At 43.9% G+C, this 18,887-nt stretch overlaps 1 protein-coding gene across 7 annotated transcripts in view; it reads right to left on the bottom strand.

Moving 5' to 3' along the window:
• Positions 1–18,887, bottom strand: part of LOC139268435 (coiled-coil domain-containing protein 171-like) — a 413,113-nt gene that overhangs the window by 202,062 nt on the left and 192,164 nt on the right. For all 7 annotated transcript variants that reach the window (XM_070886604.1, XM_070886612.1, XM_070886596.1 and 4 more), the window contains exon 16: positions 14,624–15,122. In XM_070886604.1, the coding sequence (XP_070742705.1) occupies positions 14,624–15,122 (499 nt within the window). The remainder of the gene's footprint in view (positions 1–14,623; positions 15,123–18,887) is intronic.

Consider the following 18,887-nt stretch of genomic DNA (forward strand, 5'->3'; position numbering starts at 1 on the left):
GCAGATTTAATAGTAACTTTTAAAAGAGAATTGGACGAATACTTGAAAAGGAAACACTTTCAGGGCTATGAGGAAGGAGCAGGGGAGTGGGAGTGATTGGATAACCATTTCAAAGAGCTGGCACAGGCACAATAGGTCAAATGGCCTCCTCTGTGCTGTATCATTCTATGATCCTGTGTAACAAATTGTGATCTGAATTGGATGTTATGGAGGCGAAATTGCATATTGCCCCGTTTGGGGGCAGTATCCTTGGCAACGCAGAAATTCCTGCGCCCAGTGCGGAAGTCCTGCCCCGTGACCTAAATTCGGGTTACCGCCCCTGAGAGGAAGTGGAGCACAATGTCGGGCGCTCCATTTCCTCTTGGGGGTGAGACTGGGGCGGTCAGCTAACTCCCGTGCAATTTCGTGGGAGCCAGTAGCGCACCCCCACCATCACCCCACTGAGAAATCGTTTGTGTTCCGTTAACGCCCCTGGGGCACAAATGGGAGTCGCAAACTGTGCAAATTTCTCCCCCTATGTCTTTTGCATATGGCCTCACCTGCACTTCTCTGATCTTTTTGAAGGCAGACTGAGAAAGACTTGCTTAGATGAGACTAGATATTTATCGTTGAGCTGCTTTATTTCAAGTATAGTAATTAAATGTTGAGTAACAATCTAAGCAAATTTCACCTACTTTGCTCAATCTTGCTTCTCACCTTGAAAACTGGGGGGGGGGGAAAAAACACATGCCCTGTCCCTTTCATGGGCTGACTTACTTGTTTTTGGGCTTATCGTTATTGCTAGACTATATCCAGCTGTAAAATCTGACCACCTACATTTTAGTTTCCAACTCTGGACCTCAGGTCTATACTTTACAGTTTCTTGTTTTAAAGACTGCTCATGCCTGTCTTTTTGTCCTTTTTTCTGTATTCCCAGCAAGAGGGTGGGTTGTGATTCTGATTTCATCCCAGTTAGTGATTTTCTAGTACGCCAGTCAATAAAAATCAGCCACTTCCTCTTTTTCTTTGGGGTATAGGTTTAAAGAAAACATGATCACTTTTCTCAAAATGATGGGCAACAAATAAATGAGATTCTGATCTCCTTCATTGGTTTCTGTTAAAAGATATTTCATTGACCTTGGGAGAGGTAGAACTCAGACTTTCACAAACAGATAGATTGCCTACAAACCCAACCTGTGGGCAGATCAGTTTCTACAGAAGGGTACAAATAAGTATATTCACATAGAAGATATTTTAACAGTCTGTTTGTCTCAACAGCAAAAACATCTGATGAATTTGTTGGCTACTGACTGTTTTGCAGTGGATCCAGCCTACAATCACTGCACCACACTTTAATCCACCTCCTTCCCCTTATACTCACACACTCATCACTACTGCAACCCTCATTTCTCCACACGCTGCATCCTAACTATTGAACCATGAAAGGCACATTCTCTAAACATCTCACAAAACTGTCACAAACACACTACCTTCTTTCTTGCAGGAGAAGGGTACGCACAATCTGAGAAAGGAGGTTTCCATCGGAGGAGGCTGAACCCACCTGCACATCCTTTTGCCCCTTGATGTTAACATGCTGGCCATCACAGGCAGGAGGCAATGCTGGACGTGGCATTGTGCAGGGTTTCTTCACATCTTATCTTCCTTTTCCCTTCTTACTTCTAGCTCACCCTACACATCCTGCTTGATAGACTGAATCTGCTTTTGGCAGCTACTTCTCTCTCTGCTCGCCCTTGTCCCTCTCTTTTATATCAGGTGCTGAAAATGTTGAACTACTTCAGAAAGAAGACACTAGCCTTCTTGAAAATGCAGCGTCACTCAATCTGATCGTAGCAAGCACCAGCTCAGTGGCACTATTGTATATGTAGGCACTCTGTTAATGACACCACAAGGCAGGGGTATGGTACTTAAACTGTGAAGACTGTAGTCCTTTATTGCAGCTCCTAGAGTGAGGACACCAAGAGGCGAGCTCCCTTTTATACTGGATATGCAGGTAACCCTTAGGTCTCCAGCAGCAGCACCCTCTGGTGTACAGGTAAGGTGTGTACAGGGTGAAGGTATATTCAGTGTTACAGTACATCATAACATTGTAGGCATGCATACATAACAGGCACCATACATATTTTAGCGGGTAGGACAGAGAAGGGCTCTTTACATAGTGAATCACCAGCCACAAAAGTGAAGGAACTATGGCTATGGGGTAGGATGCCACAGGTGCCAGCTCGCTGGAGGACCAGATCACATACTTGTTCTGCTGCAGATGACTCGGTTGCAGACTTCGAGAGCCCAGGCTACCAAAGAAATCTGATGGGTATACATCAGGAAATGCTAGGTGGTCTGGGCAGCCTGCCAGCAAGCTTGCACACCATGGCTCAGAGCGTGGAGGAGTCCAGTTTCAACTTCAGTCAAAAGTTTGCACAGCATTTGGCGACTATTTTGTCCAACATGGACCTAGCCGTCGGCTGCATGAACATAACAGTGGTACCCAAGGTGATGGAGTCTCCTCTGACAACTTCTATGGCAGTTAACACTGCTTCCATGGAAGCTCACCCAGCTGCCATCTTGGCAGTGTTAACAGGAGCTTCCAGAGCATCACATCATTCCTGCACTCTGTTCTCACCCAGAGCCAGAGTGGTGAGGCGCAGTCCCAGGAGTATGGCCTTGGTTCCATGGTATCCTCTCTCAGAGTAACAGAATGCCTGCTCGCCAGCCACTCACTCCACCAGTGTCATTGTTAGTGCCACACAGCCAACTGGGCCAAACTGCCCTAGACCATGCTGAGATGCTGCAGCTGGGCCCTCACGCCCATCTGAAGTGTCTCAATGGAAGTCTTCCACCTCCCAAGCTATAACCACTGGAGAAAGATTTCATAGGAGCACTAAGATAAGTAAGCAAGCACAGAAGACAGGTACCAAGGACTTGCACAAGATTCATAATTATTTCTGTTAACTATTAGATACAGATGGAATTCAGTTGTTTGACAAATTTGTTTTTTGTTCTGAATTTGGTGTTGGCGTTTATATTTATAATGAACTGAGACCCATGAGACTGGATTGAATGAAGGCAATCAGATGGTGGTAGCAAGGACAGTGGTGATAACGATTGAGGGACTGTTGGTGTATTGGGGACAGGAGGGATGGTTCAGGTGAAACGCTCTTGGATGAGTTGCTCTCAAGATCTCTGGCAGCCAGGGGCACTGGTGGTCGATGCCTCGTCATGCTCCTCCTGCACTTCTTGCTGCCCAGGTGGTGGTAAGGGCTCATCCCTAAAGATGATAAAGTTACGGAGCATGCAGAAAATGACTACAAATCTGGATACCCATTCAGGGCTGCATGCAAAACCTCCCCACGAACAGTCCAGACAGTGGAAGTGTTGCTCGAGTACACCAACTGTCAGCTTGATGTTTCTGGTGGCAGCATGGCAATCATTGTAGGATAACACTGCAGCTGTGCCAAGGTTCCTGACAGGAGTCATGAGCTAAGTTTGAAGGGGATAGCCCTTATTGTCCTGTTGTCAGCCTGTAATCTGACAGCCTGGTTGGAACAAAGGCAGCACAGAGGACTGGTGCAGAATGAATGAGTCATGACTGCTGCCAGGAAACCAGGCATAAATCTGCATGATGCGCTGCCAGTGATCACAAACCAGCTGGACGTTAAAGGAGTGGAATCACTTTCAATTGAGAAAGATGCCAGGCTGGTGATGAGGAGCATGCACACAAGGCAATGTGAGTGCAGTCTATGGCACATTGGACCCTGGGAAAGACTGTCATCCATGTGAATCCTGCTTTGCTCTGTCCATGGCAAAAGAGATGTAGGTGTTCCTTTTGATGTAGTCTCACTGACTTCCATTATACAACAGTGGATTGTGAACTGGGTGATGTCGCTGACATCATCTGAATCAGCCTAGAAGGAGGAGCATAAATGTTAAGGGCCACGGTGACCTTGACAGCCACGGGCAGTACTGTCCATGCCATGGTATGAGGCTCAAGTTCTAATTGCAGCAGGTGAAATAGCTCAGTGACGGCCTCCTCGGTAAAGCAGAGATCTTGAGGCATTGCTCCTCCGAGATGTACATGAAGGAGAACTGCTCCCTTTGGACCCACTGTGGGGATGGCTTCCTGTGCAGCGCTCCCTTTCTCCCTCTTCTGCTCTCTCCTGTCTTCCTTGCTGCTCCTCCTCATCCTCCAGCTACAAAGGCAGCCCAGCAAACCACCCATGACCGCAGTAAAACCGTTTAGAAGGCAGCCAAAAACAGTCCAACATCAGAAAGAGCTTGTAATCAGCAGTCAGAAATTCATTCTCTAAGTCAGAAAATTCCCAGGAGTTGACCAGCAACCTCAAAAGACAATGCACCAAGAGTTACTGGGCAAGTTCATCACATGGCAAGTCAGGCGCTGGGACAGCCCAATATCACAAGAGGGTCCAACAAGTGGGCCCAAATTTGAATCTTTTAATCAGCAATTTAACTAGTTCTGGCATGCACCCTGGCCGCCTATGGAGCAGCACTCCTGATATGTAATGAACGGTATGCCCCGCCGGCCTTTAGATGCTTAGGTGCTCATTCTGCACCTGAAACATGGTTGTGGCGTGATCAAATTTATAGGCCAGTGTAGAAAGTCACCTATCCTGGGAGAGAGTCCCACTCTTTCTAAGAACAGGATTAAAAAGTTGTAAACAACTGCAAGAAAATGATGCATGCTTGGGGCACACTCCAAACTAAGATTAAACAATATCCCATAACCAAGTTCATGGAATCAAAATGATCCCAAGTAAGTGATGCGAATTAATGAAGTGTCAGACAAGCTTATCTCCCTGTCACAAACAACTCATTACCTTGCATGGCTAACATTAACAAGACTGCTGCTACTTTGCAACTAATGCCTAGGGTCTGGTCTATATCTGGATCCCAGGGCATCAGTTACAAAGTACCTTTGTTCTGCTTGTATGGATGAGATTCTCCTTCAAGATAAATTTCTCTTTATAGACGTGATGAGTAAAGCATAAAGCCAAGAAACAGTGATGCTCCAAAACCATCAAGGCATAGCTCCTAAAGAATCCTTGTTGGATTATTCTACTTATCACCCACATTCTATAGGAAGGTAAGGATCCTTTCAATGTAAATACTGGAAAATATTCCACCATAAATGTCAAAGAATCATACAGCACAGAAAGAGGTCATTTGGTCCATCGTGCCAGCTCTTTGAAAGCAATATTCAATTAGGTCCACTCCTCTGCTCTTTCCCCACTGCCCTTCCCCCCCCACCCACCCTTCGAGTACTTATCCAATTCCATTTTGAAAGTGACTAATAAATCTTCTTCCACCACCCTTTCAGATCATAACTTGCTGAAATGTTCACATTAATTTTTCTTTTTGGGTGCACAGCCCATTTAAAATAACACACGTGTGGTTTTTCCTATTGAAAAGCCAGCAAGTCGTCTGCGTGGGAGGTCCAGAGCGCTGCACGACCGTGGAACTTAAAGAGAACATTGACTCGCTGAGTATTTTTTTTTTTCTTCCCTCATCTCACCTCTGGTTTTTTTCCCAATTGCCTTAAATCTGTGTCCTCTGGATACTGCCCTCCTGCCATGAAAACAGTTTCTCCTTATGAACTTATGAAAACACCTCATAATTTTGAGCACCTCTATTAAATCTCCCCTTAACCTTCTCTGCTCCAAGTAGGACAACCACAGCTTCTCCAGTTCTTCCACATAACTGAAGTCCCTCATCCCTGGAACCAGTCGAATAAATCTCCTCTGCACTCTCTCAAAGGCCTTTACATCCTTCCTAAAGTGCAGTGTCCAGAATTGGAAACAATATGCCAGCTGAGGCCTAACAAGTGCTTTATAAAGATTTAGCATAACCTCCTTGCTTTTGTACTCCATGCCTCTCTAATAAAGCCAAGAATCCCATATGCTTTTATAACAGTTTTATCAACTTGTCCTGCCCCCTTCAAAGATTCGTGTAGGTAAACCGCCAGGTCTCCCTGTTCCTGCGCCCCATTTAATATCTCACATCATAATGAAATGCATGGCCTGAAAGGGTGGTGGGAGCAGATTCAATAGTAACTTTCATAAGGGAATTGGATAAACACTTGAAAAGAAACATTTGTGACGCTATGGGTAAAATAAAGGGGGGTGAGACTAATCGGACAGCGCTTTCAAAGAGCCGGCACAGGCACGATGGACCGAATGGCCTTCTTCTGTGCTGTATGATTTTCTGAATAATCTATTCAACTTTCTAGAAGAACGGTAGAGGACATATTTCCTCCATTTAGCACAATATTTTATTTGTGGGATTCCTGGAAGCCAACGGTGTCCCACTGGAGAACATGATGCCTGAGTGAAGCAGATGGCTTACTTCAGGCTCCAGAATGTCTCTAAACAGATGGTTCTCCAAATAATCCAAACAATTTATGTGCATCATTGAAATGTAAATGGTAAATTCCTTCTATCATCCTTTTAACCAAATCATCTGAAGTGATGGACAGACATTGCACTTCAAAATGTAAAAGGCAGGTCCCACGTGCTTCCCTGGTAAGCTTGAAGGGATAATGTTGCTGGGAGCTGGGACAAAACTGGCAGAGCTGTTTTGGCACAGCCCATTATCAGTGGTTCAAACATGTGATACCTACAACTCACAGTGGCCTATAGCTTAAAAGGATTGCTGGCATGAGTTCTGCTCTGACCTGTAGACATGGGGATATCATGATGTCATCCAGCAGCTTAAAGTCTGCTGAGGTAATTTCCAGACCTCCAGCACTGAAAGGGTGGCTCAAGTTGCTAGGTCTTCAGTCCACATAAAAACTCACAATGCATAATAAGTCTACATGATATCCTTCGTCAGAGAAAATGGATTCTCCTTCACAGGGGCTCAAGCGTTTCTGACCAGAGACAGAAATGCGATGCCCTCTGGGAATTCCAAAAAGCGATCCACAAGGTCGCCATGAAATTAAAAATCAGGATTTATCTCAATCTGGCTGGTTGTGGTTTCCCATGAAAATCAGGCCTTGCTGTTAAATTCAGCAGGGCCTGCGAGAAACCTGGCCTCCCAACCACTTCGGAGTCCCCTCCCCCCATCCCACCACACCACCTCCCAATTAAAATTCAGGCCATTGTCTCCCACAGGAAAGTCACTACTCATTAGACAGGTTACAATATCATTCTGTGCTAATCCAAGAATAGGCAATAAATGACCAGGAAAATAAAGGTATAAAATATATTTTGTAACAATGAAAAATATATTGCTCATAATGGGGTCAAGTTTCGGCCTGAGATGCTCCTATTTTTTTTGGAGCAACTAGTTTAGAATGGAGTATGTTAGAAATTGCAATTCTCAGCATTTAGTTTGCTCCAGTTCTAGTCAGTTACAACAGTTTCATTTTGGAACAGATTTTCTTTTCCAAAAGGGGGCGTGTCCGGCCACTTACGCCTGTTTTGCAAGTTTAGGCAGTAAAAACTTACTCCAAACTAACTTAGAATGGACTAAGTGTAGATTTTTGTACGCTCAGAAAAACCTTGCCTACACTTTAGAAATCAGGCGTAGGTTACAAATCAGGCGTAGAGGGACTGGGGGGAAGGGAAGTAATTAAATTCTACAAGCATTCAACAGTCTCACTTATACAAATAAAGAGCTATCCTGAATAAAAAATTATAAATAAAGCAAATAAAAAACATTGAATATTCCTACCTGTGTGAAGCAGCAGCAGCCTTCAAGCTGCGGTGTTTCAGGGAGGCCTTTCATGTAGGAGACAGGGGCAGCGTTAGTGGCTCGACGGCAGGCGAAGAGACAGCAAGCAGCCTTCGAGCTGCGGAGGAGGCTGAGGCCATTCGGCCAGGGGACAGGAGAGGGACACGGTTGGGGCCACTCACAGAGGCAACGCAGCAACCTCCACAGCTGTGAATTTATTTTTATAGGCTGCAGGCTGTTCGGCCAGGAGACAGGGTAGGCGTGCAAAGCACTAGGAGGGAGAGCCAGCCAGCCAGTTTAAAAGTTAAATTTGTAATTCAAGTATGGGTGCTGTATTATCAACACCACGGATTATGCAATGGTTCGCCAGCAATTCACTGCATAGGAGAGAATTGATTATAGCTCACCGCACCAGGAGCATCATAGCCCGTAGGTTGATGGGCAGGAAACCTTACCCACATCGGCAATATCGAGCCAGGCACTCGTACCTGGACATGAGCGAGGCTGATTGTGTCTAAAGGCTGCGTTTCCGCAGAGAAGTTGTCGTTGAGATCTGTCATATGCTGAGAGCAGATTTGCAGCCCAGAAGCAGAACGCCAACTGCCTTGTCTGTTGAAGTGAAGGTAACAGCTGCACTTGCCTTCTATGCCTCGGGATCGTTTCAGGCTACAACTGGAGATGTGTGCGCCATCTCTCAACGTGCAATACATGCCTGCATTTACCAGGTCACGGCTGCACTATATGCGCGGAGGAATGACTTCATCAAGTTCCCAATGACCGCACAAGCGATCCATGACAGGGCTGTGGGCTTCTTCAGGATTGCCGGCTTCCCAAAGGTACAGGGATGCATTGATTGTACCCACATCGCCTTGCGAGCACCTGTGGAGGATTCCGAGCAGTACAAGAATAAAAAAGGTTTCCACTCCATCAATGTGCAGCTCGTGTGTGACGACAAGCAGCGCATCATGTCAGTCGATGCGAGATACCCTGGCAGCACTCATGATGCGTTCATCCTACGCGACAGCGTTATATCTGACATGTTTGAGCAGCAGCCAGAAGGGCAGAGCTGGCTACTGGGAAACAAAGGGTACGGTCTGGCCACCTGGCTCATGATGCCCCTACGCGTGACACAGACGGAAGCTGACCGTCAATACAACATGGTGCACATTGCGACGTGCAGCATCATTGAAAGGACCATTGGCATATTGAAACAGCGTTTCCGATGCCTGGACCATTCCGGAGGGCACTTGCAATACTCTCCTCAGATTGCCGGTCAGTTCACTGTTGTGTGCTGCATGCTGCAGAACTTAGCCATCAATATAGGCAGCAGGAGTTGGTAGTAGAATCAGAAGACCCACATGAGGGGCCAGTGCCTGATGATAGTAATTTGGAAGAGCAGGATGAGGATGATGACGACGATCAGGAAAGCATGCAAGTGCCTGATGCCGGAGCACGAGGTTGGAGGAGGGCGGTCCATCGTGCTCCTTTAACGATTGCTCGAGCCCTGCGCCAGCAGCTCATCCGTGAACGCTTCAACTACTGATGTCTGAGAGCTCTGCGACAACTGTTGCGCATGGACATGTTTATTTTTTTGGAGTTGTTCCTATGTTGTGTTGTGTAAATGGAAGATGATTCAGTTTTAATGAAAAAATATTTTATTGAAAAGTTAACGTCACTGTAATAAAATATTTGTTGTATCAAACTTTACTTTTTAATATGACTCTTGAAGATCACTTAAAAACTTTAAGATCACTTATAAACTTAGAGTTACAAAAGTTACAAAACAATTTCAATGTGAAAAATCTTACACTCTTAAGATCACTTAAACTTTAAGATCACTTTTTAGGTGCAAAATTAAATAAGTTACAAAATGTGAGAGCATTTACACTATAAGATTACTTAAAAACCCTAAAATAAGTTGTAAAGTTACAAAACTTACAAAACAATTTCAATTTGAAAAGCGCTACTACAGCTACATCAAGAACAACAAAAGCAGCAAAGAAAGGCTACAACCATCTCTCATCCATATCTCAGTGAATGTTCACTTCTTCATGGGGGTGTAATTTGATTGGCGGGGCTGTGTGCCCTTATTGCAGCAGCTATCTCCATGAGAACCTGTGCCGTCACTTGCATGCCCTTCCTGACGGCCCGTTCTGTCGACTGCACTCCCTCGGACATTCCCTCCCTAAGTTCCCGTGTCATTACTGGTATTTCTCCCGTCAGGACCGTCACCTCTTCACCCACTGCACTGACGCTACCGATGAGTGATCGGCTAAGCTCATTGGTCTCCATACCCAATGCCACAACTTGAGCCGCATCTGTTGCACACTGCATCATGAGAGCGTGTCTCCAATCTCCTTCTCCTCTGCCTGGGTCTGCCTCGCAGCACCACTACACTGGGAGGCGCAGGCTGGGATGGTGGGACGCTCGGTGTTCCAAATGGCACCACTACACTGGGAGGCTCGGGCTGGGACAGTGGGATGCTCGGTGTTCCAGACGGCAGTACTAGAGTGGGAGGCGCAGGCTGGGATGGCGCGGCCCTGGGTCTTGCATCCGGCATCACTCGGGTGCGAACCGTGGGCTGGGATGGTGGGTGAATGGGTGTAAACTGCTCCATTATATCACCACCACCACTGGGACCCGCAACATCAGAATTAAAACCATGGAAGGTGGAAGCAGAACCTATGCAAGGGTTGAAACTCTGATGCCCCTTAATGTGGGCTCATAAACATTAATTTGGAAGGTCTCCCCTGTAGACATTTCAGTCATCACCGCCAGCATCCAGTCTGGATCATCTGCATCTGGTTCTACTGGTTATTGTTCTGGATCTTCAGGATTGGCATCATCATCATCATCATGTTCTGCAAAATACATCAGCCAGTCAAATGTTTAACAGCAGAGGAGGGGGCAGGATGGGTGGCATGAGTACTCTCACACATAGCAGGCCAGGCAGCAGGTTCATTTGAAAGGCCACGATACATTTTCAGGACTTACCCTCTTCCTCGCGTGTGGGTCCAGCTTGTGCTGTACTGATTGCTTTTCTCCATGTACGACTCATCACAGCAGCTACCCTCTGTTCCAAGGGCATCAGTGAATGCAGATTGGTCGTGCCTCCTCCTGTTCGAGTTGCTTTCCTTTTGTTGTGGGCCAATTTCTTCTGCAAAGAGTAAAATATAACTTTTTACAGAGTGCGTCTTTCTGTAGGGTGGGACATACATAGTCACATGACAATTATGATTACATTAAAAAATGAAAATATTACTTACACTAACTACTTGACCAAGATCATGCCATTTCTTTTTATTCTGGCTTCCAGATCTCCTAGTATGCACCACTGCGCAGTAATCTTCTGCAACTTGGTTTCTTCATTTCTTTAGGTGGCACTTTTATGCGACCTCTGTTGCTGGTATCCAGCTCCTGCCATCTCTGCTCAATGACGTTAACTAATATCTCCACTTCCTCATGCAAGAAATTCTTTGTTCTTGGTGGACGTTGTTCCATTGCTATATTGAATTGGCACTCTTATTTTTCAAAGCATACAGTCCTTATTTTGCATGCACCTATGCAGCACTTGTTTTGGAAGTTGAGCAGCAAAAAGCAGCACTCACTGATTTCAGCAGGTGATTTCTTCAACAGTGCTGCTAAAAGCACTCCTTCAGGCACAAAAAATCACCAAGATTCAATCCCAAGCCTCTCCAGAGGTCCACAAATCAAATCAGCACTTTTTTTCAAGTTCCTTTAAAAATGGCCGAGTGCCAATGTTTGTGACCTACTGCGCGTGCGCTCCAACGCGCACGCGCAGGGCTGCCGACACGACGTCCTCGGATCTAAGTTAGCCCCGCCCCCCTGCACTTCCAGAATTGGCGCGACGCTGTGGCTCTGCCCCCCCCCCCCCCCGCTGATCTCTGCGCGCCGCGCCAAGCTCCGATGGACCTGCAGGGAGGCCAAGAATTCCTAGGTAAGTTTTTGACGGGCGTCGATGTTGGGGCTGCTCCATTCTAGGTGCGGCCCGAAACTTGACCCCACTATTTCTAGTTTCAGTACTTATAAAGGCAGATTGTGATAAGTTGTAAACTGTTGCAATTTCTCTCCTTTTCTTCTTCTTACTGCCACTAAAAATTAGATTTACACAAAAGATGCTAAGATTTACCCTATATTTGATATCTGTACCAAGCTTACATTCCACCTGTACCGCTAATTTTGGGTGGCTGCTCACTTTCTGCGCCCTCACCAGAGGACACTACACCCCTACCCCTGAGAATGCTTTCCCTTAACCACCTCACTTTAACAGATTATCTGGTCAACATCACATTGCTGTTTGTGAGATCTCGCTATGCACAAATTAGCTACATTTCTTACATTACAACATTTCAAAAGTACTTAATTGGCTGTAAAGCACTTTGGGACATCCTGAGGTTGTGAAGGATTATAAATCCAAGCCTTTCTTTCCTTCTAAACCATTTTTGATTTCCTACTGCCCTGGCATCAATCACCCCATCGACCGATGCATTTTACAGAGCAAAGCAAACACATTGTTCCTGTGGACTGATACACAAACATGTTATTCCTACTACTAATATTAAGATAATTTTCAGCAAAAATATCATTATTTTCCCTTGGGTAGCTGAGATTGCCTATCAGAACTTCAAACTGGGTTTCTGCAGGAGTGTATTGATGTTTGCAGAGCCCCACCCAACCCCACCATCAAAATGTTTGAAAACCACTGTTCTAGTGAGAGAATCCTTGCCAATGAATGTTATGGTACATATTATTTGTGGAGTTCAATGACCCCATACCAGAAACCATATCACCCCAGGAATCCAGTCTGCAGAGTCTTTTTCTCTGATACTACCATGTGCCTTGGCGGGGATCCAGCCACTTTTTTTGTTGCACCTAAAATACAGTAATAAAACTGGCACCTGGGTGAATGAACAGAGTCACCCAGCTGTACATAAAAATTGGTTGAAAATTTTTTGTGAGTTAGCCCACATCAAACGCCCCTTTGGCAGTTCACAAGGATGAAGCTAGAAGGAACCCTGTGCAATCTGCAGTAAATATTCAACACTTGGAGAAAAGCCCATTAGGGCTGAGATATTCAGACTTTGGACCACTTTTCTATTATATGTCTGTGCAAGAGGGTCTTGGATGGACTCTAACTGAAGAGGAATCTTCCCCCTTGGACTCCGTAATCAAAATAAGTCAGCTTGAACCCTCAAGGGAGCATGAAATAGATCAGTTCCTCAGTTTTCTGTGGCAACAACTGCACCATTTGTTCCAGAGTGGACAGGCATTTAAATTCTTCCTGTAAGTTTCAAATGGTACTGTTGATGATTGAGGCAAAACAATGAGCCAGAAATTCCTTCCAGTAAGGAGCCATCAGAGCTGCGGATTCCTCAACCACATGGTGTTTAGGAGTTGAGAACCACCAAACAGGATGGCGACTGACATATTAAGCTCCAAAAAATGGTCAAAGTTTTAAAGACTGCTTCATATCTGATGAAGGTAGATAGTATCTGCAGTGTATAATAATCAACAATCTCAAGTGCTACCTGGATAAACCTCTGAATCAGGAGGTATCAAGCATATCTTGACACTGGTGAGTGCTATAGATGAACCGAGACCAATAAGAATGGAGGGAAACTAATTGCTCGAGGTAACCACCAAAGCTGCATTCTATTTCTTACAACAATCAAGATTCTTTGAGACAAAAGCAAAATACTGCAGACGCTGAAAATCTGAAATAAAAACAGAAAATGCTGGAAATACTCAGCAGGTCAGGCAGCATCTGTGATGAGAGAAACAGAATTTCTCAGGTTGCTGGCCTTTTGTCAGATCTGAAAAGTTTTAAGTAAGTGCAGAGGCAGGGAAAGGGGGAGGGGAGGAAAGAACAAAAGGCAAGGTCTGTGATAGGGTGGAAGCAGGAGAGATTGCTTAAGACCAGTTATATCTCTAGCTTTTTCCAGTTCTGACGAAAGGCCATTGACCTGAAACATTAACTCTATCTCTCTCCACAGATGCTGCCTGACCTACTGAGTATTTCCAACATTTTCTGTTTTTAAGGTCCTTTGAGAAATATTTCTACGGGTTCTAATGCTAGTTAGGTCTCAGCTAGTGCTACAATTGTCCTCAGGCAATGGAGAAGAAAGATTGGCCATATTTCCACTTCCAATTATTACCCAATGACCCTTCCTGGAAGTATGTACTTCAAGTGAGGACTGAATCATGCTTGGCTGCAATATACTCCACAATCAAATAGTTTGCCAAACCTCATTGTTTGGGCTTAGACATTAAAAACAAAATCAATCAGGTAATTTTAAAGTTACTGGCACTCATGGGACTGTACCACCACACAATTAGTCCTTAGAAGCGATGCATCAGGGAGAAGGGGAAATTAAAATATGAAGAAAATAAATTTTCAAACAGAACCTGCTTATTTTTCTTACAATCTTTCAAGAACTATCCAGTGTTGTGGATCCTAATATGCACCAGCTGATATTAAAGAAGTAAATTCTAAGGATCCCTTAACACATTGCAAGGTCAGACTTGAGAAGTGATAGCACCAATTGGCAGCAGTCAACACTGATGTTGGACTAAGGGGCTTCCTGTCAAGCGTCAGGCTGTCAAGGGCCGGACAATACTGAACCAGATCTACAAGTAGCACCAGCCAGTGCCACAGTGGGTCAAAGCCTCCTGGCTGAACACCAGATTAATTAAGGATTGAACTTCTGGAGTGCCATTCCCAGTTTTGCAGTATCCAGTTGGTACTGATGTTACACTAGCTGGCTTTCCTGATTACTGAAGGACAACTTTCCAATTATCAGAAATAAGTGACCATGAATTTGGGAATACAGATCAAATGGAATGTTAGCAATGGAGATGTGCAGCTATAACATTTAATAATAGATTACAATCTAGAAATTTTGGCCAGGCTAGTACTTACTTGAACGAGTGATGTAGGATTTCACTTTGCCAGTGCAAATTGCAAGTCTTGGTTTGTTCTTAAAGCCCTCAGTCCAGGTAAATAGTGGCCTACATGCTAGACCTAAGGCTCGAAGTCTGTTGGCTGCTATGATTGCAATAACACTTTTTCTGAAAACCTGAATCAATCCTTTTTGAGGCTTCTTTCTTTTCTTTGATTTGCCTGGATTACCTTCCAGAGAAAGGACTTGGACAACAGTCCTGATTTCATTTTTGAAATATTCACATGTACTTATTTGCTCTTGAAGAAAGTCTTTCTGCACAGATAGTTCACAGGATCTACTGTATAATGGGTACAATGCACCTGCCATCAGAGCACAAGCTGCCAGCAAAGCAACATGCTCCTTCTCTTTCTGAGACAATAATTTCTTTGTAACAGACAGTTCAAGGATAAGCTGGTCCTTGACTTTTGCCAGACTGGATACTTTTTCTTTGGCTTCTGTTGCTCCAACTTGACATGTCTGAAAAATTACAGAACTAAGTCAGTGTAATTCTTAATTCTGTACAAATATTTCAATAATTCTTTTTATTACAAATTTATGGGAATACCAAAATAGCTTCCAGCTAGGATTTTAATTGCGATGGAAGCCTCCAACAGTACAATTTCTGTATTATATATTTTTTCTAAGACTTTTAAATTAACTTGAGTTAGCTGTATTCTCAAGAGTTCCTTTATCTTTGTGGGGACAAAAGACAATCCATGATTACTACCTATGAATATGAATACAAGCTGTTCAAGTATGTGAGCTTGAAGATTCATAACAGAGCCAAATGGACTACATGCAAGCAGGCAGGCTGGTTGATATGGAATTCAGGTGTCAAAGGCAAGCAAAGACACCAAAATGGCCAGGAAACTGTTCCCATCCTATCTACTTGAATGATAAAATTGACTGATAACATGATTTCTTACCCAAAGGGAAAGTACTTATTTGATCTTTTGTGTCGTATTTTTGCCTTGGAGTCCAGAAGAACTATATGGTGTGGGTTTTCCCTGTATTACCAGTTCTTCATTTCCTGCGTGTTCCACGTGGTAACAATGGTAAGGGCTCTCTGGAATCGACTGCCCACGTTATGTTCCTCAGAGACTCAGTTAAAACAATTCTGGACAGAACTGCTAAGACTTTGGATTCTTTGTTATGTTGTTTTGGAGAGATTTAAGTATTGTCTAAGTCAGATACTGTACTGCTGGTTACTTGCTCTACTTTTTACTTCTGTACAAAGTGCTCATCCTAAAAGTGAATTTAACTCAACTTAAAGCTGACAAATACATTCGGGTAATGTGGTATTTTCCACCTTTCAGCATGGACAGGAGCTCAAGTTGGACAATCCACACAACCTCTGGTATGAAATAACAAGGCAAAAGGATAACCATGACTCATGGAACTTTATGGAAACTGCTTAAAGTGTTGGGAAAATCCAAGTGTAACAGCAATAGCTAAAATTGATTATCTAAATCAAAATGTAAATTATCAGGATCCATTTGTGAGCTGGAAACCATTTTCCTCTGGCCCATTGTGGGCACACTGATCATGTAAGGATAAGCAATGGCAGTTCTTCTTCATACTCCTTTGAATAGGAGGAACAGCTTGCTAAAGCTGCAAATACGTTCCATCTATGTGAAGGAGAATTGTCAGAACATATGCCTTTCAGATTTGTACACTATGCATTGAGTGTAGATGAAAATAGTTCAGGTTGTGGCCTAGCTGTAAACCTGCCTATATAATTTCTCAGCATAAACAATAGCAATGGTGTTATTGGATAGGTAGATTTTATTTCACTCCTTTTTAGGTTCTCGTACGTTCTTTAAACAAGAGTGCTCCCAGATGCTTGCCAAAGCTGCTTCATTGGGAAGGGCCCAAAAGCAGCACTGGTTCATGCCCAACCTGAAAAGGAGCACTTTGTCCTGTTTAGTATTCCTCAAAATTACACGAGAGATCAAGAATTCACTATATCAAGAATCATGGATAGAAACTTGTATTCTACTGCTCCATAATGCATTTTTGGGGGTGGTTATCCTCATGGCTAATAATATGTAAGGAAATTCGTTACCATGTTTAAGAATCTCTGAGCTAAATTGCTGAGAAATATACACCTGTAGAATTTCTGTTTGCCCGATAAAGTATGAAAACTCTCTCTCCATATGACATGCCACTTACCGAAATTCAGAGAGCTTAGGTGCAGATTGCCGGAGCTAAGGCTTAAGGATATCCTGAATGGAGGAGTACTGCTGGAGCTGAACTAGCTAAAATCATGCAGCTTACCAATTGGGCACTGGTAAGCTTCCAGTTGCTTGTCTAGCTAAGAGCACCCTACTCATAGGTCATTGTGTAGTGGGACTATCTGTTGTTAAATGGGGACAAAAACTCAGCCAAATGACAGGTTTATGCCTCCAGATTTGATTAGGGAATAAAGCTAGCTGGTTAATCATCAACAGTATCCTTATGTAATGCAAATCTGCCTGGTTCAGGTACTGGATTCTTAAGTCAGCCAAAAAGGGTTAGTTAGGTTCTGATACAGGAACATAATCTTGGAGTTACTTCAACCCCAAAGAGACCCCACTTATAATCATAGTGGATAGAACTACGAAAGTGATCTATAGTCAGCCCTGGCGTCTCAGGGAAGGATTTATGAATTGAAGCGCATAACCTCATCAGTCCCCCTTGCTGTGCATGTCATAATATTGTGACTGTGCATCCAAAATCCATCACATATAACCCAGAGAAAATTCTGCCAGTATGGAGCACTATGGGGTTGTTGTGGAGATAGATAGAACTAGGGCTATTTCTTCCTGCTCTTTGCTACCCTCCGTGCCTATAATGGGATTTCCTATATTTATCCTATATGTGGAAAATCTATAGGATAGGTTGCCAAAGTCTGTGAACAATTCATTGGTGGTTATAAGAACTCTAACCTTCAAAGCCTAACTGAGAATCGCAGAAAACTGGGCCTGATTCTCACTTATGATCCCAGTGGAGGATGAAAATAAAAATCCAAGAGTTCAGTGGATAATTCCACCAGGTCCAGAATGGAATTCCTGTCCCAGTCAGGGTTCTCTGGAAAGTTTAAACAGGAATTATTGTCAAAGGAAATGTGACTAGATCACAATGTATAGGAATATTGAAAACAGCACATTGCTCTCCTTTTCACCACTGTTTCTTGTCCTCATCCTCCAATTCAGGATCCTGTATTTCTGGGTAAACTACTAGTTTCAGGCAAATTGCCCAGCACAGTTCGGTAGTGACAGTATAAAATTGGGATCCCCTAGTGCCAGTATATCTATTGGCATAGGTACTTTGTGTCGGCCGTTGCGTACCAGGGGCCATTACTGTTGTCATATGCTGCAAGAGGATTGTTCGGTTGGAGGACATAACCAAAAGAATTCCTCAGAGAATCTGACATTGGTTTCCTTGATTGATGACTTATTTTTGGATTGGCATGACTGTGTGGGTGAAGGCATTTCTCATTTGAAGCTAGTTCTTTATGCTATTCAACAGTGTGACTGTCAATTAAGAGTGGAATACTGATCAGTGCCAAGCTCCTTGTAGAATCCTGTGAAGTGCTAATTACTGTGCCAAGTGGTGGTTTAATCGCCTGTACGTCAGCTAATAATTTTGATGCCTTTGCCATTTTCATTCCGGTGTTATATGCCCTCAAAGTCCTAATTTAAAAAAATAATCATTCTTAGGTTGTGGGTGTCGCTGGCATTCATTGCCCATCCCAAGTTGCCCAGAGAAGGTAGTGATGGACCTTCTTGTTAACATCCTGAAAGTTAAGAATCAACATTGGTGTGGGAGTGGTCCCATGTAGGCCAGACCGGGTAAGGACAGAATATTTCCTTTCCTGAAGGACGCTAGTGAACCAGGTGGGTTTTTATGACAATTCGACAGCTTCAAGGTCACTTTTACTAATGCAAGCTTTTTATTTCCAGATTATTATTTATTTTTAAAAAGTGTTTTCAAACCAAATTCAAATTCTGCTCTCTGTTTTGCAGTACAGACCTCTGATTTACTAGTGTAGTAATTACCATTGCTGAGAATGCTGATCCATTTTGTGATTGGAGCTGGAAGAAACTGTATGAGCCCTTATGAACCCAGATTACTGCTCGCCACCCCCTCCCCCCACCCCCAATTTAATGAGTCAACGTAGAAAGTTGCTCAGTTCCTACCTTCTGCTGGATCTTTCTTTACAGTGATTCCTATCTGTACCAGATTCATTTTCTGATAGAG

The sequence above is a fragment of the Pristiophorus japonicus genome, chromosome 1 (assembly GCF_044704955.1).
Source record: "Pristiophorus japonicus isolate sPriJap1 chromosome 1, sPriJap1.hap1, whole genome shotgun sequence".
Taxonomy (NCBI): domain Eukaryota; kingdom Metazoa; phylum Chordata; class Chondrichthyes; family Pristiophoridae; genus Pristiophorus; species Pristiophorus japonicus.